General features: G+C 41.0%; 3 protein-coding genes and 1 long non-coding RNA gene across 5 annotated transcripts in view; 2 read left to right on the top strand and 2 right to left on the bottom strand.

Moving 5' to 3' along the window:
• Nucleotides 1–22,478, top strand: part of LOC110974913 (uncharacterized) — a 38,483-nt gene that overhangs the window by 1,722 nt on the left and 14,283 nt on the right. For both annotated transcript variants that reach the window (XR_002597639.2, XR_015423431.1), the window contains exons 3-4: nt 3,016–3,170; nt 5,865–5,954. This is a non-coding gene — a long non-coding RNA (uncharacterized LOC110974913). The remainder of the gene's footprint in view (nt 1–3,015; nt 3,171–5,864; nt 5,955–22,478) is intronic.
• Nucleotides 6,259–12,969, bottom strand: LOC110984295 (uncharacterized). The gene is made up of 6 exons (XM_022244318.2): nt 12,709–12,969; nt 12,045–12,302; nt 11,511–11,708; nt 11,109–11,270; nt 10,706–10,823; nt 6,259–10,265 (listed from the first exon to the last, which is right to left on the bottom strand). The coding sequence occupies exons 1-6, from the start codon at nt 12,721–12,723 to the stop codon at nt 9,751–9,753; spliced, it is 1,266 nt and encodes a 421-aa protein (XP_022100010.2). The 5' UTR covers nt 12,724–12,969; the 3' UTR covers nt 6,259–9,750.
• LOC147795882 (uncharacterized) lies at nt 12,907–19,808 on the bottom strand. The gene is made up of 6 exons (XM_087130555.1): nt 17,776–19,808; nt 15,705–15,919; nt 14,930–15,114; nt 14,480–14,659; nt 13,426–13,650; nt 12,907–13,043 (listed from the first exon to the last, which is right to left on the bottom strand). Exons 1-6 carry the CDS (start codon nt 18,001–18,003, stop codon nt 12,976–12,978), a joined length of 1,101 nt encoding a protein of 366 aa, XP_086986681.1. The 5' UTR covers nt 18,004–19,808; the 3' UTR covers nt 12,907–12,975.
• On the top strand, nt 19,422–21,733 carry LOC110984297 (uncharacterized). The gene is made up of 5 exons (XM_022244322.2): nt 19,422–19,595; nt 19,804–19,988; nt 20,288–20,314; nt 20,768–21,016; nt 21,593–21,733. Exons 1-5 carry the CDS (start codon nt 19,422–19,424, stop codon nt 21,705–21,707), a joined length of 750 nt encoding a protein of 249 aa, XP_022100014.2. The 3' UTR covers nt 21,708–21,733.

Here is a 22,478-nt window from a genome sequence, read left to right as displayed (position 1 = left end):
AGTCTGCCTGGAACCAGCAAAACTAGTCTAAGCCAAATGCACTCATTTCGGAAATGCTCTAGGTGTGGCAAAAACTACAATTTGGATCGTTCTCACACATGTATGTCGCACAGCTAGGTACAGCACATGAAAATGTATAACCGGATCCACTATGCTAGTAGTTCGGATAATGTGTACAGAGATCTTTTTTTTTCAGTTCTTCAATATTTTATTAAATTTGTCTATTTATTTTGTACTGGCCCAACGGACCACGAGTTTTATTAGATCAGCTGGTCCGCCAACTTTTCTACTGGCCTTGGGCCATCGGACCACCATTAATTTTGACCCCTGGATTAAACAGTTTATACGAATACCCAATGGTACATGTAGCTTTCTTTTTGTGAAATGTACGCTGCATTTCTGCGGTTTAAAGGATACCATCGATTTCCTCTCCTAGTCCTCGAGCAGCTACAGGTCTTTTTGAAGGATCCCAGAATCTGCTGCTGATGTCATAGGACAAGACAATCATCCACAAACAGACATACACATACTTGGGATGTAATGCCATCAGGGAGACCATTAGTATACAGGAGAAACAGGAGAGGTCCAAGAACGGTGCCCTGAGGTACCCCAGACAATACCTCAACAGGAGTTGAAGATGGGCCTTGAAGAACAACAGTTTGATGCTTCCCAGTGATCAAAGATGAGATCCAAGTAAATAAGGGACCTTCAATGTTGGAATGATTGAGCTTATGAAGGAGTCTGCAGTGAGGAACCGTGTCGAAAGCCTTAGCAAAATCTAAAACAATGACATGAACATGCTTAACAGACTCGCTAGTTTCCCAAATACGATAAACTGTAGCCAGAAGTTGAGTTTCAAAAGACACTTTTTACTCTAAACCCATGTTGGCATTGATTCAAAGCAAGGAAGCGATCAAGATGTTTCATGACATGACTGTAAATTATATGCTCAATAACTTTGCAACGTACAGAGGTGAAGGAAACAGGCCTGTAATTAGATTGGTACGACTTCCTTTTTTGAAGAAAGGAGCAATATTTGCCATAGACCAATCAGCTGGAACAAAACCAGTGAGGAGACTTTGACTAAAGTATCTTTGTAGGCCTAAGTGCTTGGGGGGGATTTCTGATGCACGTGTCTTCAAAAGGAAAGGGTCAATCCCATCTGGACCAGGGGCCTTTTGTGGAGCTAAACTGTTCAGAAGTTTAAAATCACCATCTGGTTGGGTTTGAAGTGGCGGAATTGAAGGGAGTTTTAGTGCCAAAAAGCTTGGGAAAGTGAAGCAGAACCCTCATGGTAAACACTGATCTCTAACAACTTTATGGCAAATCTCCCTGAGTCCTGATGAGCCCAAAGCAATGGATATTTCCATCTATTTGATACATAATGATATATGGCACTTAATGTCTGCCTAGAAGGTTGATTCGTCCTTATAGTTCTGGGGGTATAATGGGGCTAGGCATGATGGAATAGTATCCTGGATGTTATTTAGTAGAGCCCAGGCCCCTGACCACCCACAATAACCCTAAAAAAGATGTCTTTAATTAATTCTCCAGGATACCTGTGTCAGAATCCCTGCCAAGTAGTTTGCCTGCCAATCGTAATAAGATCCAACAGGTCGATTAACCTTAAGGCCAAACGGCCTGGGAGTCTGTGATTGCCAGCCATCAAGACCAAAGGGCCCATGGGAGTCTGTGGGTGCCAGCCACCAAGGCCAAAGGGCCTGGGAGTCTGTGGTTGCCAGCCACCACAGGATCCAATAGGTAAACTCTCCCCAAGACCAAACAGTCTGGTAGTCTGTGGTTGCCAGCCGCCACAGGACCAAATAGGTCATCTCTCCCCAGGACCAAACAGCCTGGGAGTCTGTGGTTGCCAGCCACCAAGACCAAACAGCTTGGGAGTCTGTGGTTGCCAGCCACTTCAGGATCCAATAGGTCAACTTTCCCCAAGACCATACTGCCTTTGAGTCTGTGGTTGCCAGCCACCAAGACCAAACAGCCTGGGAGTCTGTGGTTGCCAGTCACCTCAGGATCCAACAGGTTAACTCTCCCCAAGACCAAACAGCCTGGGAGTCTGTGGTTGCCAGTCACCACAGGATCCAACAGGTTACCTCTCCCCAAGACCATACAGCCTGGGAGTCTGTGGTTGCCAGCCACCAAGACCAAACAGCCTGGGTGTCTGTGGTTACCAGTTACCACAAGATCCCACAGTGGCATTGTTCAATGAGTGTCCAGTTGTCATTGTCTCAACATGGCCAGTTACTGGTAGTTCGTCTACTGTTGATTGCCCAGTGCAACAGAGTGCATATCAGACTTATTACCCCAACGCACTGCACTATGTTTGGCAGCATTGGAGGTACATGTACATGCAGGCCAGGCCTGGCCATGCTCAGTGTCGGTCATGCGATGGGTTACGTGCAGGAAAGTCATGCTGCAACTTGTGCCATGCTAAAGTAATTCAGCAGTTTGCATTTCACAGCCATGAGTGGGGTCATTGAATTGTGACCTTCAACGTGGCTGCCATCATGCATACAACATTTGCACATACTGGCTGTGCACGTTACCAGAGCCTGTAGATAGACCCACGCTGTTACTCTCTGCTTACCAGGCAGTAATGTACTTTTTCTATGGTCTTAGACATTTACATTACATTTGCAGTTGCATATCCCGGGTTGAAGTGCAACAGCTCCCCCCCAAAAAAGAGCCAAATTATGTTAAGCAATTGAAGGTTATTTTCTTGGTTCTGTCTTTAGTTCTCTTTCCCTGTGCGTAAAAAGTTCCAGAATGTAGTCTTGGCCCACAGAAAGGCCATAAATGGCCACATGACCTCAAACATTCAGAAAAGTTGTGTCCCTTTCCCAAACCAGCAAAGACAACCCCCCCCCACTAAAGGGCTTGATTTGTCCTATTATACTTGAAAGCTTCAAACTCAGTTTGACAACACATACTTATTATTCTTTCATATAAAAAAAATTTAGGTTATATATCTTGTTATTTTGGTTATTTTTTCTCTGTAAGATATGGAAGTGCCTTGTTGACAGGCGTAATGTACTGCAAAGGATGCCTACGCTGAGGCTGGCTAACTTATCCCACGTCATGGAGTGAGTAGACTGACCAGGCATAAAATCTTCAAATCTGCAGATGCAGGCTAGCTATGTCATGAATGGAAGCAGGTAAGAATGTCATTAGATTCATGCTTGCTTTTGGCCAGTAAACAATACACATCACCAAAATGTATCAATGTTTTTTGCAGGGAGCCCTACATTTAAAGGTGCAGTCCATCATTTTTCATTTGTACAATATGTTCCTTTAAGGCATCAAAATGACTCAAAAATCTAAAGAAGGTTGACTAAAGACCAAACCTGATGAAGTCTCATCTCAGTGAATAAACATTATTGTAGAGTTTAAGTTTCAGATCCAAGGTTGCTCATGAGTCATGTTTTGAATTGCACCTGAATCCAGCATCTGGGGCAATTCTCATGCACAGTCCAGGACAACCACACGATGTCATGCTCACAACCAACAACTTATACATTTAGTAATGCATGTGTTGTGTCACAAGACTTGGGCATGCTTCTAATGACAACTATCCAATCTTGAGACGCATTGTTGGAAATGGCCTTCTTTCAACGTTTTCTTCAAAATGACAGCTTGATGGAAAGAGTACATGTAATTTCACAGGTACTCTATAGTCCCATTACCATCTTAACCCCTTCTCGGCGGGAATTTCTCTCTGAAAGCCGACTCCAAGAATTCCAGCCTCGCTTGGCCACGAAGGCCACCTGGCAAACTGCAAATTCTCGGTTTGTGGCCCAGCGTGTGACCCAGCGCTTTAAATTACACCGTGAAAAGGCTGATTGTTCGGTGGCATGCGGCTCTACTCAAGCTTCCACATTCCCATTGACTCTTTTCAAAGTGGGGACTATTGTGAAGCTAGTGATTATGATGCAAATTCGGTCTTTTCATTTCTGGGCTACACACAAAGACCAATTACCATATACACAAGAGGCGGGGTCTGCCTTCTTTCACCGTGTTCATGGTTCGAGAATAATAGCTGAAAAGCGGGCTGAGGATCTCAATTTTTACGGCATGTCTTGACGTGTCCCGCCGTGAAGGTGTTAAAACAAGTTTTTTTTTCAACGATAACTTTTTCATTTGGACCGTTTATAGCATTTTAAGAGAAACCAGTCAAGTTATATTGAACTGATGTGTTCTTGTGCATGTTTTGACACTTCACCTGTAGCAGCAATATTGAAAAAAAGTGGTAATTTGAGTACAAAATCTAGACACAAAGCCAAATCAGATATAAGACCAAGGTTTCACTTCTTGATATCTGCGAGTCATTTCCTGTCTTTAGTTATGAATAAAATTGACCAGAACGTTGCACCTACCAAATCATGTAGCCCGTAGTCGGGGTATCAAACATTGATACAGACATGGCGTACATGTACCTGTCGCCATAGCAAAGTGTTTACTAAAACTAATGGCAATTTTCTGTACAATTCCTAGCGCATCATCAACAGTCTAAGTACTTCGCGGCACGTCAGTTTTATTTTCAGTAAATCGACGTTGCAACACACTTCCCTACTAATAATTGCCTATTAGAACTAATTGATTTTGAATCAGATTTAATCGGAATGAATTGGGTCCAATTTGCAATCAATTGCTAAGTTCGTTAGTGCCGGTATGTCTTCCCTCCCATTTGTTTGCCCCCATCATTTGGAGATTTCAAATGGGACGTAATTGATTGCAATTGGCATTTATTTCTTTGCTGTTTATTTTCCCCAACCAATTTGAATTCCAAATTGGAATCAAATGGTTCCAATTGGTATGCTTTCTCTCTATTTGTTTTCCTTGATCAATTAGAAATTTCAAATGGGACGCAACTGGTTCCAGTTGGTTTGCTTTCAGCTTGCTCCCCCATCAAATAGATTTTTTCAAATGGGACTCAATTGGTTTGAATTGGTATTGAGATGGTTTCAACTGGTTCTTCGGTCGGTTACAATTGGATTATGAATTTGCATTCAAATGGTGTCAATTGGTTTGAAATGATCCAACTGAGAAAAGGTCCAAATTTCCTATTCTAACCAATTGAACCCAATTGATTCCAGGCAAAAGCGATTGGTTTTGGAATTTTGGATCCAACTGGTACATGTATGTGAATTGGATCCAAGTGAATTGGTCTCAATAGGTAAATGAATTGGACATTTTCAGTAGGGTTTGCTATTAAAGATACCATATGTTTATTGATGTTTGATACCCACAGTGGCATAGCTAGGATTTTACTGGCATGACTGGGGGGCACGGGCATCAGCATCTTATGGATGGGCACCAGCTTTCAGGGGTGTGGTTTTTTGGGGCAAGTTTATGTTAGCCTTGTTCGATATCCATTCATCAGTTTTTTTGGGGGGGGGTCACCAGGAGTTTGTGGGGGGGGGGAAATGTGCGCTTCCAGGTCCCCCTGTGGCTACGCCACTGACTATACATGTACATGTATAGGCCATGCGAATCAGTCTGAAGTACACCTCCACGTGGACTATGTATGGAAATGGGAACCAGTCTTATATTTGTTTATTGTACTGATGTGCTCAAATAGTTGTGACTCAAATTGACTCTAGATACATGTACATACCTGACTAGACTCGACTTTTGTACCATAATGACTGGACTTGACCCAATGTAATGAGCATACTGTACTATGTTCAATTGACTGGAGCTACATTTACTTGAGTCACAGTGTTGTCATTACTGACCTTGAGTTACAAAGTTTAGTGACTCATTGCAACTCTGGCTGAAGTTACATGTACATGGAACTCGCACACTCAATGAAAACATTTGTTTTTTGTATCTCTATTGTATTCCAACAGTGTTAGAAGCAGGCTGAAGACAGAAACTAGTCCCAATGATGACCTAGACTCAGACGTGACGAGGAACAAGAATGACCGATGAAGAAAACAGTAGGTAGAAAAGTTCTCACTTCTCAGTCATGATGTTTGCTATCCGTTTAGAAATGAATTTTGCTGGGACATGTACATTTGGCCATGGCATTTGCCAATGTCTAAAAGTTCTGACTTGCCTATTATAAAGGTAGTGAATATGTGGAATCATTATTACCGGTAAATTTAAGTAATCTTGCCAGGTACAAGTAGACATGAGTGCCCTCTTTGAATGAGTAAGCAGATAAAGAATATTAAAATCACATCATGTTCTCCGTTCATTCATGCTGTTGTCTAGTTGATAGAGTGCACATCTTGATATGGCTTGACACTATGAATCTCAACACCGTGAAAATGCAGTTTCACCGTGAAATCGCCGTGAAGATTTTTTCACAGCAAAGTGAGGTCCTTTTCACGGTAGGAAGTGGGTCACTTCTGCAGATGAGCAGCTCACTGCAATTTCACGGCGTTTTCACTGTGACCACTAGGTCTTGTGTTATCCATAACGGCATACCGGTACCGCCCCCCAATTATAGCTGGTCAGCAATAAATTGTCTCGCTTTATTGACCTCTTTCAACAAGAAGGCATCACGCAAGGGGTTAATTTGACATGTCCAAATGACGTTGCGGTGAACTAGCCCAACAAATATGCGTGTGATGGATGCGTACAGCTGTTGAAGGAGTCTATTCACGGGTGAAAGTAAGGCTGTAACTTACAAATGGGTAAAAGTGAGGCTGCCATTGCACGTTCGATATATTCAAACATATTAGAAAGTAATAAAATGGATGCAATGAAGTTTAATAATTTAAGTATTTAATTATTTCACGCGACAATGTTAGTATCCTAGGTACTACCCCTTAAAATAATAGTATGGTCCAAATCGATGAGCGCGCGTACATGTACAGAGATACAGTACATGTACTGTACTGTACATGTGTACATGTACTGTACATGACGACTACACGTGACTAAGGACGTTTTTCAACTTCGTCTCCATTCGAGGGCTTCGTCTCTAAAACTAATCCCTGATTGTAGGCCTGAAGCATCGTACGTAATTCGAAGTATTTTGATGTTTGTTTCTTTTTTATGGCACTGTCAGACTTAGTATCGCTTTTACAACTTCAAAGTCAGGTTTAAAAAAAATTGAGGCCTTCGATGACCTGAATCGAGTACATGTATTGGGAAACCGCATAGTCCACCAAAAGCTGGACGCCTGGCCAACGGCTCTGAATATGTGTAGGACAAGTTTAATAAATCTTAGGTGGGCAGGCTCTAATCCAGATCGCAGATTCCTCCAATTTTAAAATAAAAAAAGCGATGGCTTGTCTGAAACTGTTCCAATGTAATAGTTCTTTCCTTTAAACGTGGGAGAAATTTTGTTTTGAGTACTCAGGTACTTTTATTCCAAATTTTCACAATATGAAATTCCAAATAACCTCCCTAAACTTCTCAATGGTATAGCCCACAGACGTTTTGTTCATCCTTCATTGATTGTAGAATGGGTTGTAGCTCTATGGTAGGAGCCAGCGAGGCAATCTGAATAATTCATCACAAACTGACTGACGGATACTAGCCAATGATTGCAGGCACAGTCTCGTGGCGTCATTTTGGCACTGGCTGAACTGGGCGGGTATCTTGCACTCTTTCTAAGATTGGTGCTGCACCGCCAGCGCGGCGAGCCAGTGGTTGGGTTACGGTGCCCGCTGTCTCAAAGGGCACTCTGGCTTTTGAGGTCTGTCAGTGCAGTGAGTGATCGCATTCGACCATTACCTTGGGAAATTCTCATTTGTGTAACATGTGTTTCGCCACAAGTGTTTTGGGCTCTATCACATTACGGTGGATAGAATGGAGCAATAATTCAAAGTTATACAAAATAGTTAAACAATACTGGAAATCACGGAGAAAGAAATAGTTTCTTTCATTGAAAAGAAGTATGGAGGTTCACACATTATTTATCGGACCCACCAAGTCATTATTCTACAAACCTTTCACTCCTTTCACTAAGCATGAAAAAATGAAACAGCAAAACTTCCAATTTATTGTAAATTACAAGTCTTTGTTCGCACTATCATTGGGGCAGTAAGGCTGTTCAACATTTACTTTTTTCAGTCACATAGTTCAAAACTCGAAGACACAAAAGAACTAGCCTCAAAAAATGGATCTGTGTGTAAATTGAAACATCCAGATTGTTTGGAATTACATGTTATTTACAATCCCATGAACCACAAATAGTTAAACGTGACACAGACGCCTTGGATACTTGCGGTTGGCAACTCTTGCTACTACTTATTCAAGGTTAATAGTAGGAAAGGCCGTTGACCTATACTGCTGGCCCAGTCGACCACGACCCTGTCATGTCAGTGCAGACTACCGAAATAAAGCAGGCGTGCCCTGGATCATGATTGTGTAAAGTTGCTTGTCACTACATGTGTACGTGGACATTGTAGGCCTATACTGTATACTCGCGCTATACAGTACACATTGACTTTCCATCTCGGAAAAGTGACTTTATTTTTTTTCTTGACCGAAGTTGCCCGTTAACAAGATCCCTTACCGGGCTACTTATTTAGGGTAGCCGAGAGGAAACGGCCGGCATATCAGCACCGAATATGGGAAAAGCAACCATCGACTCAGAGAGTTTACGAAAAAAAAGTGCAGTTCCCTCATAATGGTACACACAACACATTTACAAAAATCACACCAGAGAGCTTATGCTCTAATGAGAAGATGCACATGTACATTTACAATCGTAAATCATTATTTTCCTGGAGGGTATCAGTCTGGCTGCCTGAACACAATTTACGTCAATTATGATGTTTCGCACCAGTTAATTATTCTCACGATAACGAAAAAGATTAACACTGGGAAATACTGACATCATAATTATTGCATAAAACAATCGATTTCTTGACCATTCCCCTCTGGCCATGCACTACAACTTACAGTGCGCTACAACTTATAAAGGTGTATACACGCCTGCCGAGTTGTTTTACAACAACACATCGTTGGAAAGTGACGTTGGCAAGTAACCTCAAAACCTCAGAATCTTGCCAATACACCTTTTCGATCACTTATGTTACGGATTGAGAAATTTTTTACAAAGTCATATAATTTTACACACGGATATTGCTAATCCGTACCAAGTTGCGGGTATATTGCAAAAAAGTAGAGATCGAAAACTTTGTTTCTTTTTTCACTTCGTGAAAACACTGACGATTGTATGTACAACACGTGGTCTCTTTCTTAAAGATGGGTAGGTCAGCGAATTAAATGAAGTGTCATTACAACTGAAAATAGCACAATTGAGAACCCGAAATGCATTCATCTGGAACGAATGAAACTGTGAGGATAGCACGTCATGTTGATTTGAAAATATTCACCTACCAAAATCTGTGCATAAAGTGTATTCTTTTTGAATTAAATGTCTGTTTTTGACGGCATGACATTCTCCTCCTGAAGCATATAATAGATAAGCAAATATTAACCACATTTCTGATCAAATTAATAAATTCTGAGTTATCTACTTTCTGCTCCTTTTACAATAGACAATTGGGCATTCCAGCATTGGATGGATATACGTGTACTATCAGACTTGAAATTTGGAGATATCAGTGTATGTTGTTATACTCAAAATTACTTTCTGACATCCCTGCAGGCGGCCTGGAATTTTTGGCAATTTTTGAAAGTACTGAAAAGACAGTTTAATTTCGTCAAAGAGGGGTCACTTTCGTAATTGTTTTTTTTTTCATTTTCGTCTCCCTCCAGGAATGATGTTTAATTCGAAAGACATATTTGTGCTTTGCATTCATTTTGGCTCTAACGTATTACATTGACATATTTGGAATTGAAGTCTAGTACCCAAAGAACACCGTGTTCATCCATGGCTGTTGTTAAAGGTGGAGAGAGCAGTGCAACTGGAACAACATCTGTGGACAGATGCTCCTGAGGCTCCTCTATTTTCCATAAGCCACTCTCTGTATCAATAATTGCCTGCTTCCACCAGGATATCTTGCCAAACTCCTTTAGTGTGTCCTTGCACCGGAGGAAGTAGAGAACTTGCCCAAAGTAAACGTACTGTGTACCCCAACGATTACTTGACCCACCGCCTGCCTGAAAAAAGCCAGCGATGATGGAAGAGACAGTACTCTTACTGGTATCTTTTTCCAAGCACGAGTACTTCAGAGTACGCGGGTTGGCCTTCTGGGCGGTGAACACTTTCTCTACACTGGTACCTGAAATACCAAGTGAGAGGAGAGCAGCCTTATTCTCCTCCAACAGTGCTTCCCTTTGCCTCCGAACTACATCTCTTTGGTCTTTCGGGTTGTCATGACCTGTCAGTTGATTTAGAACAAATTTTCGGTTGTTCAGTCATTTTACATAATAAGAGAAACTGATAGCCTAAGTGTGGCGAGCTGGCTAGAACCGATTCACATCACCACAGTGTTTCCCTTTAAACCTTTGGCCACTGGTGGCCATTCGTTCAAATGCCGTTTGTTGCTAAACTTAAGAAGACAATTGTTTCCTGCCGTACAAGAAACCAGTGAAATTTGAATTGAATTGCTGTTATTGATTGGGTTAAAGTGTATATGTATTTCGCTGTCAAATTGAAAACAGCAAAATACTTTTGCTAAGTAAGTATTAACTTGATTCATTTCCTAACAAGGTTTGAGATATTTCGAGATGTCATCAGTGTATTAATTGTTAACAATGAATCTTTCACATTAAGTCCGTATAAGTTTAAAACTTTCCATTTTTAGACATTGGTCCTTACTTTCAAGTTGGTTGTCAGGAGACTCGTTTGCAGCAATCACAGTGATCGAGTTTTTTGTACATACACTGCCTTCAGGAAGCAAGCCAGACATAGCCATAAACTGGCTGAACTCATAGATCTGTGAAGAGAACATCAGAAATCATTGAAAAGAAGAGAGTTAGAGTGATCCCTCCACAGCACCCCGGGCTAATTTTTTTTCTTGCTGACAATATCTCACCTGTTGCAGAAATGATTTTTTGAGTTGATTAGGGCCTATAAAAATTTTACTGTCGTGAATGAACCCACCATCGTTTGTAGAACTCCACGAATGAGTGGAAATAACTTTGCCGATTAACTGCAAGTTAGGAGGGTCGTAACTCGTACTGCTGATATGCAATGTGTTAAAAGAAAATTGTGGTCTTACTCTGTATGCTTCGATTGCAGTTGCTTCTGGCTCTTTCCTGTTGAGTATCCTACCACTGAGGAATGACATAAACCGCTCGAAACCAAACATCCACTGGGATGTTGCCGGACCGTACTTTCGCAGTGTGGATGAAGCATGGTGTAGAATATGCATACACAGCGTCTGTACAGTTAAAAAACCGAAAATATCAATATTCCGAAAGTGTATTTTGTATGGTAATACTCCCTTTGTGCTTCACAACACCTTTGGAACGCGTACCCTTATGTTCTTCAGTACTGTAAGTGTCTCTGCAGTGCCAAAAATCAGATATATGGAACGTTACGTCGATTCATTATCAAACTCTGTCGTTTCAGAATCTTACTAAATACGTTTTGTGAACATGCAACACAATCTCAAACTCACCTGAATTCCTAATGGGAAGTCTTGTTCAACCAGGCTCAAGACCTCATGAAGCTCCTTCTCAATGGCTCCGATTCTATTTAGGTCCACACTGTAGTCCGTCAGCTCTCTTATAGTATCGCAGAGTCGGGACAGCGTAGTTCGTTGAGCATCACCGAGAGCTCCACGTAGTGCATATTTCAGTATGCCATTAGAGGCAAGCTGAAATGAAAGTTTTGAATCTTGTAACGTTCTAGGCAAGGCCACAAGTATCTTTTCACGCATATGTGACCGAGGATGCCTGAAAATGGGCACGTGGCCTAATTGAGTGAAAATTTAACCAGGAGAACCACGTCAACTTGCCCAAAACTGAAAAAAATGTTTTATTCAACTTTGATGAATGCAACAATTTTCAGAGTAACAATGCGTTGTCTAAATTTGACTACACGTGTTTTTCTACTAATGGAATTCTGTAACGCCCATGAACTTTTAAAAATGCAAAAGCAGCCCCTCTCGGCAATCGAAATGAAAATGTTAACTCTAGATGTGTACCGGTACCTTTTTCCAATCACTGCACTTCATGTACGGTAGGCTGGTCCGTGTAAAGAGTTTCTTGGGGGTCCAGTCTAGTCCACATGGTGGCCGTATTTGAAGAAGCCTCTCATCTGCTGTTTTTTTCTCCTCTTTTGTCAATGTCCATGGTGCACTGTTCCCAGCTCGCATGTTTATTTTTCTCCCAAGGGCAGCCTCAGCATCATGGAGCTTTTCGTTGTCGTCTCTTCCAGTCAGAAGCCCAAAAAACTTCTTCATGACCACCTGTTCATACATTAAATTGGTCATGTGTATTGCCCTTGACAAAAAAGACTTCATTCAACATTTGTTTTTGTTACACTCATGTTTGTGCGTATATATAACTCGAAATCAAATTTCTAAAAAAGTATTTCCCTTTTGTGGGATTTAATTTATACCATTTAAACAAGACCACATTTAATGCAGTAATTAATTCGTGATAGCATAACCTGCCTAAAATCTGTCATCTGTCATAACCTTTTGTCAATTTATTCAATATGCAACTAAACTTTGTTTACATTACTGATTTAGAATAAGCGGCTGGTTAACAAAACCCAGGCTCAATAAAACAATGTTTCACGCCATTTAAGGTCAATGTTAGCTTATCGAAAATTTTCACACTCACATGAAATACATGATTAATATAACTCACTTGAACTGTGTGCATGAGCTCGACGGGTATATCAACGTCAGTGTAATATGGCAATCGAGCCAATTCTTCCACTCCCTTCTTTCCTGTTGCCTTCTCCAGCTTTGTTGCTGCAGACTTTGCCTTTTTCCGTTGATGGGGCGTTGGATCGTGAGAGGCTTTGTGCCAAAGTTCCAACACCTGTCTGCCAAAGTCTAGCTTCTGTCCAATGGATGTCAACTCATGAGGGGGGCGGTTCTCATAGTTTCCAAAGCTGTTAGTCCGGAGGGGTTATTCAGGTGGAAGATATCGGCGATTTTCACCATATATTACCTTCCCATATTCTTTGATGTGTTTACCTGAGAAGGCATTACAATCAGCCCATTATCAGATGTATGATTGAAAAATTTAAAAAATCAAAGATGTGAATTTTTAGTAGTTGGCACAAGAAAGAAGCAATTGTCCAAAACTGACAACAATCAGAAATAATTGGAGTTGGCATAATTTGAAATTTAAAATACAATTACATAAATATCTCATTGTTTGTACATGTTAATCTTTTTTTGTAATTGCCTACAGGCGCTCTCTTCAAATGGCATTGCGTGTGTGAAGCCAATATTTAAAAAAACGCTGTGAAAAATCTCACTTTTTAATCACCAAAGGCAACGTTGCTGAACATAAAATTCGTATGAAAGAAAGTTGACAAGAAAGGGTTTAACAGATATTTAATCAGATACACACCTTCAATGTGACAATGTCGACAAGCATTGATGAGTGAGCCTGGTGCGGCAGTCTTTAGCACCTTAGATGCCCCTGGGTTGTCAAAGATGCCCATCACAACCCTTGCCCTCAGTATAAAACTTGCATCTTTGCTGCCATCAAAGCAACGGACCCCCTCCTCAAGCTCCTGCAGTTCATCAATTAAGGGGGCCATGTATGGATTGATATCCGTTGGCCCACATGGTCCTGTGTTCAACCAGACACAATATACCGGTAGACGAAGTTAGAAGAACGTTTGTCATATGTGACCTGTCAACACAAATGAGCTTCCATTCGGAGTTGCCAGAGTTTTTTATATTGGTCTATTTGACCGGCTGAAACAAAGGTTTTAAATAGTATGTACTTGGAACACTTGGGCAAAATGATAAGGTGACGACGTGGCCTTATTCTGGCAGCGTTGCGTCTTTGTTCCCGACACTATGTCAATATTCGAAACCATGCAAATTTGAAACTAATGCCTAGTAAATTTTTGTCACTTTAGCTATACAATCCTGCAAAATATTTGGAATTAAATAGGCGACAGGTCAGTCTGTTACTAATATTACAAAACCCTCCAATTGACACCAACTTCACTTTTACTTTGAACCCTCAAAATATGAAAACGCGGGATGTGACTGTACTCTCATTTTGTTGTGACAGGGCACGTTGAATTTTATATATTTTGCTGCACAATTGAACCGTGGAACCTTTTAGGCACCTCGAATCATTATGTTAAATGCAATGCTGCAGTGCTGATATGCCTTCAACTGCATTATTTTGACGAGCGTACACACTAACATTCAGATTTAAACTCAAACGAATGTAGAGATATATGACGGGAGAAATCAGGAGTTACGATACTGCTGACTGTTGAGAGCAAACAGAGTGTGTGCATAAACATAAAATGTGTACAGTACATGCCATGCATAACATAGCCAAGGTGTCAGTGCATAGTTCACCGTCAACTCCGCGCGGTAACAAAGTGCTATAGCTGTAGGCAGATGCACCTGAGGAACACAAAAGACTAAGAGCTCACCTGGCACAATACATGAAAGCAACATCTTGCCAATTTTGTCCCGGGAAGTACTATCGAAATTAAGGCATTTTAGGAGCACAGGACACATCGAGTATTGGACCTTTTGATGATTAAAGGGGTCGAAGCCATCTGCACTTAAAGCCAACGACAGGCATCTACTGTCCCCTCCAAAAACACCATCTGATCAAGAAGAAATGCAAGAAAATGTACACAAATAGCTTCAGTCCGACTCAATTATTGAGTGCGGCGGCTTGAAAGATAGTAAGCACACAATGCAGACCATTTTCCGTACATATGTGTGTGTGTAATGATACAAGCTGAAAGAGTCATCATCGAGATTGGCAGGTTTAAAGGAGATTTTACAAAGTTAACAGTGTTGAGACAGATTAAAAATAAGACATAATTAAAAATTTTAGAACAAACACAAAGCTTTCACAGACATGGCATCACCTTTGTTATACATGCTTTTCCAAGCAGGTGACATGTGAATATCTTTCACGGGATTTTGTTCTTCTATCAGCTCATGCTGCTGAAGACTTCTGGCAATGACTGGCATCTTGAACCATCGTTGCAATCGGGGAATGAGTGGCAAATAGGCAAAGGCCTTTTGGGGCTTTTGCGTGCCATCGTGATACCTAGAGAAGTTCAAATAAGTGAATCAATGTTTGTTTAAAGAGGGATGAGTTTTCACGAGAACTTTATGTCCCTCTGTTCCTTTGTCATACATTGCAGAAAGTTGCACGAATGTGTGTACCAAGCGGAGACAGATTATTCAAGTCTCACGAAACATTACGAAAACCAACCATGTAATGCTGTAGAAATTGTACTAGAACTCTTTGTTGACATTGCAACCCCCCCCCCAAAAAAAATTACACCTGTCATCTGCAAAAGTCTCATAGTTCTTGAATGGCAGGTCAATGAAATTATGAACTTCCAATATTGTAACAAATTACACTACAACCGACCATAGACGCAAAGTTAAACAGGTGTGATGGTGGTGATTTAGTCTCAATTAAAGTTCACCACTAATTCATCATATCCATAATCGTGAACTTAATAAAACTTACAACACTTCAAATTGAATTTCGACCCTTTACTCCTCAATTACACGAGTCGATAGAGTAATTGTGCCAACTTAAAGAGGTATATAATGAAAACTTGTTACTTCAGAATGAAACACACACATAAAAATCGATGGAATTCTTTACGTTTACCCGGGACGTACCTCGGTGCAGAGCACTTTGGGCAATGTAGTCTTTCTCTGTTGGGACCATCAAATACCACATGGTCTTGTGGGCACACATCAAACGTATTGACGGGGATGAGAAATTCTCCAACAAGCTTCTTTGCAGCAACAAATGAGTCTGGAAGACCATTTCCAGCTGGGAGGATGAAGTAGTGCAAAATTCTAAATATCTCCCCTATCGCTCTTTGGCTCACCTACATGTCAGGAGAAACAAGGAATCATTTTTCTATGACACACTGCAAACGATATGATTAGTCGTGAGTCCTAGAAGCACTTTACAAGTAAAAGGAAATAAATCAGAATGCCTCTGTGTGACCTGGTTGAAAGATTGAGAGTGCTTGCACGCAACACAATTACGTGCTGCTACTTATATGCCACCATGCAGTACTATGAGGGAAAGCACAAGGAATGTTTATGTTTAGGCCTACTTTACCGTTTAGGCCAACTTTACATGTTAATCTTTACTTTAATAGAATTTTTATGACAATTAAGAAGGCGCTGAGTAGCTCGCTTCACTCTCAGCATGGGGTTCAAGAATGGAACATCTTTCTGTGGATTGTAACACTGTTTGTCCCGTGGTCTTTTTGTAATTTATGAAACAAAAAATCCTTTGAAAGAGTATGTTTCATTCAAAATGAATTAAATCTTACGGAAGTGTTTGCAAGAAAAACAGAGTTGGTTAAATTGGTCAGAAAATGCCTCAAATTGCACGACAGATCACTACAGACTCCCGTTAGTTCTTGCTTGCATTAGTATACCTGTGATCTAATCCCCCACACATATATCTCATGTGTTTTACTTCTAAATATTAATCTCCTTGTCATGCCCGTTAATGATCGTTTTAAAAAGACGGTTGGTGAATCACTTTTTTGGCCATTACGATGGATAAAACGAACAGCACATCTTTCCAAGTTTACTATAAAACGTGAAATAAACTCCAAGTTTCCCATTATTAAAGCCTAGAATTACTTACAACTTTCAGGCCCATAGGGACACTTCTGAGTTCCGCTTGTTGGTGGTCTTTTTTGTGTGTACTGAATATTTTAATTCTACCGTAATATTCGACATAAGAGTCACGGCTTATACGTCAATTCTCAAGCTCAAGGTGACCACGATTCTGCATATTAATCTCTCGTCAGCGTCAGGAAGTTCCGGCAAATATCCACATTTCAGGTCACGGTTTCAAAGCGAAAAATGGCAAAAGTTCCACTTTTTGGTTTGACGACCCTCCCCTCCCCCCCGTCTCTGGTCAGACAACGGGCCTGAACTTCAATGCAGTAAAACATGTGGTTGTGGTATCCTTGAAAGCCTTTTCGTTATTCTCCCTGCTGGAGAATTTTCAAGAAATTATCTGCTAGGCCTGCCTGCCATAACCGAACCTCCTTCGTGCTGCCTGTGTGCAAGCGAACCTTGCACGGTGTACCACTGTAGCACAATTCACCTTTAATTTTGCACTGAACCAATCACCCTTATAGGTACATAAATTGGCCCTTTAGCTTTTTGCTGTGCTTTGAAAAAGTTAGGTTTATTATGTAAAAGTCTAGAGGTCTCCACATGGAGTGAATGTGCTACTTTTGTGTTTGTTTTGCCGACATGCAAAGCATATGGCAATATTAACGTGAGTCCTATTTGACATACTGTATTTCCTATTTTTACAAAATAGGAAATACATTACAATAACTAGGGAAGCAGGTAGTATGAGCTTCATGGTTTGTTTAGTAATGTGCTTAACTGACAAAAAACATACAGTTTTACTACAATTATAAGTTTAAGAAAACAAAGTCTACAGGTTGTCTTTAGAAGATAGCATATTGGTAAACAGTTAAGATTTCACCACAGACAAAGGTAGCCCAAAAAGAATCACGAAAGCTAACTAAACACGAGAACATGTATGGGTACATACTGCACTAGTGATTAAAAGGCAATCACAGGGCGTATGAGTTTTCACTCGCTGCTTGAGTTGGTAGAAGATGTAGAGATTGTGTTCTCGGTGCTCTGCCACAATGATTACTAGCTATTAGCATTAGTACATGGGTGAAGATAAACTTACCCCAGGGAAGAGCCCATGCACAGATAGGAGCATTGTGACGGCTTGCAAGACAGAAACTTCGCTGCCAGTGAAAAGAGGTGCGTTTTTCGGGTCGAAGTTGCGAGGGTCATCACGATGTTCGTCATTCCTCTTCGCTCTCCATTCCTTGCCATGCTGATTGAAGGTTCTTTCAGAGACAAACTTGCCCGGGCCACATTTAGGACACTTACACACGACTTTACTGTCCATGTTTGTTGCCGCTCAAAAAATCCACCGTGCTTTTCCGCAATTCGCGTTTTCTAGTTTGTTCCCGTTTGCAAACCCTGGTCTAAGTTATCAAATCCTACCTACATATTTTGTGCATGAGAAGAACTGTGTCATCAGTTCCACTTGTCTAAACCAGATCAAAACGCCTGTGCACGAAAGAAGATAAATTGTTCGCAGGAAAGATTTATCATTTAATTAAAAGCTAAGATAGACCCCTGATATCCGAGGCCATGGTAACCACAGACCTACGTGGAAATAATGTCCCCCGTGGGTTCTCTGCGGATAACGTGGTGGGCCGCGCCTTGTTATTTTACTATAAAGCAGGTCTGTTTTTTGTACAAAGCAGGCAATTGTACAGAACATTCCTCCTCCATGTGTCAGGTAACACTGCCCGGATGTTTTATGGCTAATACATCCGGGGTAGGTTGGGTTCGCCCCCTCCCCAGCTTGGAGAATCAATTAAAAAATGAAAACAGAACTATGGAAATTATAAAAGATGAAATCTGGCCAGAGATTGTATTTTTAACTATATCGGTATCAACGTATTATTTGTGGGGAAAGCAATACATTGGACCTTACCACTTACCCCCCCCCCAAAAAAAAATATTGAAGGCTATGCTGTCAAGCTGAAAGGCTGTTGTTAGAAACATAAATCAATCAACCTGCCGTTCTTAGCGTATTAGGTCAGATCATTTAGGAACACTGCCCGACAATAGACAACAATCGCTGCCAAAGATTGCTAGGCCTGTTTTGTGTACGAAAGTAGAGATGATTCTACATTAAATTTTGATTGTGGTCCCCAGGAAAAAATCATCAGACAGAATCCCTTTTGCGCATCCTATAGAACCTCTTTTTGGTTTAGATAGTTTCCTTTGGGGGTTCACGGTCTGCCCTCAAAACTCAACTCTGCAAGCAAAGTGGTGGCAAGGTTTTATCCCCCTCCCCAAATGGCTGGCTACGAGAAAACAAGTGATTGAGCAGAAATGCACACCAAATTAATAAATTGAAAATAACTGTAAATGAAATCTAAAATCTTTCAAGACTGAAGAGAATTGGAATGAATTCAATTTTTTGTCAAGACGACCTCTAACGTGCACAAGTGAAGATTTGTCAGATCTCTTCAACAATGGAAAGGAGCACTGGCGTACCAAGGTTAGGGGTGAGATCTAACTCCCTCACACCAAAAGTTCCGGGTCCAGCTTTTAAGTCTAGACAAATTCAGTGTGTGGGCTGGCATATGGCAAAAAAATCACGCATGACCCCCTCGTTGATAGGCTACAGGTGGATGACCGTGAAAAAGCGCGGTGAGTTTGAGCGCTGAACTGGCCATGGTGCGACTGTAGACACGTCCACTGCGTATTACAGCCTCGTGTGTTTCAGAGCATACACGATAAACAAAAATGGCAGATAACTCGTTTAACCATCTGATCAGCCGCTGCATCGTGGACTCCTTGAATGTCCTCAACCTGCGTCATGAGCCAGTTGCTCCTTCATCAAGTCTCAGAGACTGCTCGTTTGATCAGGAATCTGTTCTCCCAACCCTACCAACCAGTCACAGCACACCGGCCAGGAAGGTGCCAACACCAAAGAAAAAAAAAAAACGAATAAAAACTACCCCGGCGAGGCGCATGTATTTGGTATGTGTTGCATTTTTTATACACTTTTTGTAAGCGTACAGTTTTGATCCTGTGAAATGAAGCTGTATTTAAATCCTCTTAATTATTTTTTGTTTATTAATTCAAATTGCAAAAAATAAATTTTAAATAAATTTTCAATTGTTAGACACTGATCCGGGAGGCCGTTGATTTGTACGGAGTAACAGGCAAAAGGGACGCCAAGATTCGCCATGCCGTGAAGCATGTGCTCCTTGAAATGGGACTTGCAAACACGTTAACTGGCCGTGAGAGGATCAGGCAAGACATTGGGGAGTGTGTGGCAAACCGTCACACCTATGAGAACCGGAAAAGGTTTGTTTTTGTATTCAAGTAAAAAGTTTCTGGTATAATTTCTTATAATAGTAACAGGAAATTATGTGTATAAATACCAGTTGTTTTCTGAAATTGAATAGTTGATGCGCTTTGAATGAAAAACTGCTATATATACTCGACACCCATGCATGCTGGCCGACACGAAATGAAGATTCAAAATGTTTCCATGGTTTGTTTTTATGCTATTCACTAGAGAGTACTTGTAGGGCGTACTTGGAAGGTTTAATCGTGCTTCATACCTGCCGTTGATATTTCACTGTTCCTTTTTTTCCTTTCAGACGGAAAGCTCGGGCTTTGCAGATGAGGTACGAATTTAAGTTTGCACAGTTTTGCCGTATCATCTAACGACCATTTCCTTTTCTGTTCAGAATTTTAAAAAGTACTATCCCTTTGTTGTCGTCATAGAATACATTTTAAATTTAGAAAGAAATAGGACCTCGCTGGAAGTATGCTGGAAATTTGGCCAGCTACTAGACTCTAAGTCATACAAAAGCCACACAAAAAAGATCCAAATAAGTTAAGAGACTATGAACTATTCTGAAGATTAAACGCGAAATACGTCTGGATGAAAACATATCATCTGCTGTTTAATTTGCTTTGCCGACAAAAGCTTGTGTAACTGGGATGGTGCGCCATGGTGTTTGCACAATAACGTCTATATTATTTTAGAAAAACTTATTGTAACATACACTGCTTATTCAATTTATGTCGTAATTTACAAAAACATAAACAAATAAATAAATGAATAAATACCACAGGGACACAAATGTTTCTATGGACGAAGGTGGACTGAGGCCTCCCAATGCAGAAACAGCCGGAGTTATGACGACAAATGAGGCCACGATGGAGGATCCACAAACAGAAAGGAGAAATGTAGGACAAGAAAACAGTGAGCTGGGGGAGGGTTTCTTCAATGTGGTGGAGGATATTGAGTCAGACGGCATTGCCGAGGCAGAGGAAGGGGAAGCAGAAGTCGGCGACCAACATGAAGAATACGCAATGGCCAAGTAGGTTCATATGCACACATTTTGGGTGTTGCAACACTATTTATGAAACACTATTTGTGAAATGTTAGAAGTGAGTGCACCAAGAAGCGATGGTGGTTTATTTGGCGCGAAATATATATGTACGCTTGGATTTGTTGCTCAGTAAATCAAATGAAGAAGAATAAAAATGCTGAGAAATGCAGAAGTAAAGTTTGCGCAGTAACGCATGCACAACATCAGGGGTTGGTGATTGATTAACTAGGTCCCCAACCACCAAAGACCTAGATCAGGCCAGGGGCAACGCAACAATTGAGATAACCGCGCGTCATCACTCTTCACAGTACAGAAGTGATTCCTGTTGGGTGCACTGCGGGGAAACGATCCAAACGATTCTTTCAAGAGATAGCATGGAAGAGTTTGTTGTGTTCAGTACCAGAGCCCAGTTTCATAAAATGTATTTGCATGCATCGATGTTGATTTATTTTTTGCTTTTTCCCTTCCCCGTGTATGCACTCCCGACACTTTTAACGCACGTGGTCTGTCTGTCAGTCTATAGAGCGACATTGCAAAGAGTTTGTTCTTAAATTTATGTTTCAGGAACAGGAAGGCATGGAGAGGCTACGTGCCAGGAAGCCCCGTGGCCAAAAAGAAGTTTCAGCCAGCCAACGGCAAGCGCCAACGCAAACTAAACAAACGATATACCTTGGATTAATCATAACGGGGAGGGTTAGCAAACAAAAAGGGGATGGGTTACTGTTCGATTATGATCAAACATTATATGACCTGAGGACGCTGTAGTCCTGACACGATTTTACGAATGTTTAAGCTCTAGTTGTGGATCTCATAACAACCAACGTGAATACGTTTTGTTTTGGTTTTTATTCTTGTAGTAACAGTGGCATATCCATGAGTGGCGGCAACTCCACCCAATGTTTTGTTTGTCTGTTTTGTTTATTAATGCATGATACTTCACAGGTGAGCCTCAGGAATCGGTACACTTATTTATCAAATGTTAGCACCAAAACCCTTCGAAAACAACACTACAAAAAAGCAAGGATCTGGAGGCCAAAAGTAGGCCTTTCAGCTTTGGATTCTTTGTTATTCTTTGCTTCCCCAACACCATTTTGAATGACCCCTAAGCAGCATTCGCTTTTTAATTTGCCCCTTACACCAAAAGCTGGATACGCCACTGTGTAGTCCTGCAGAGATAGTTCTCGTAATTGTCAGTTTACAACCCACAATTGGTTTATTTACTTATTCAGGAATACGTACACGTATACAGTGTTTTTGAACCAATAAAATTGAAGGTTTTTCATTAACCGTGACGTTTCCCAAAGTTGGACATCGCAATCAGTTAGGCCTGCCTCGTTTTATTCAGTGAAAAGACAAAAAACTGCAGTGAGTCTATAACTAGGGAAAGCAAAGCAATACCATAGTTTATACAATGCAATACCACACTATTAACACACGAGAGTTGTGCCGC

Source organism: Acanthaster planci, linkage group LG20, assembly GCF_054643075.1.
Source record: "Acanthaster planci isolate LZ-2023a linkage group LG20, COTS_SCS, whole genome shotgun sequence".
In the NCBI taxonomy this organism is placed as follows: Eukaryota; Metazoa; Echinodermata; class Asteroidea; order Valvatida; family Acanthasteridae; genus Acanthaster; species Acanthaster planci.
The sequence above is the reverse complement of the archived record's forward strand: the minus strand, read 5'-3'. Positions and strand labels throughout refer to the sequence as shown.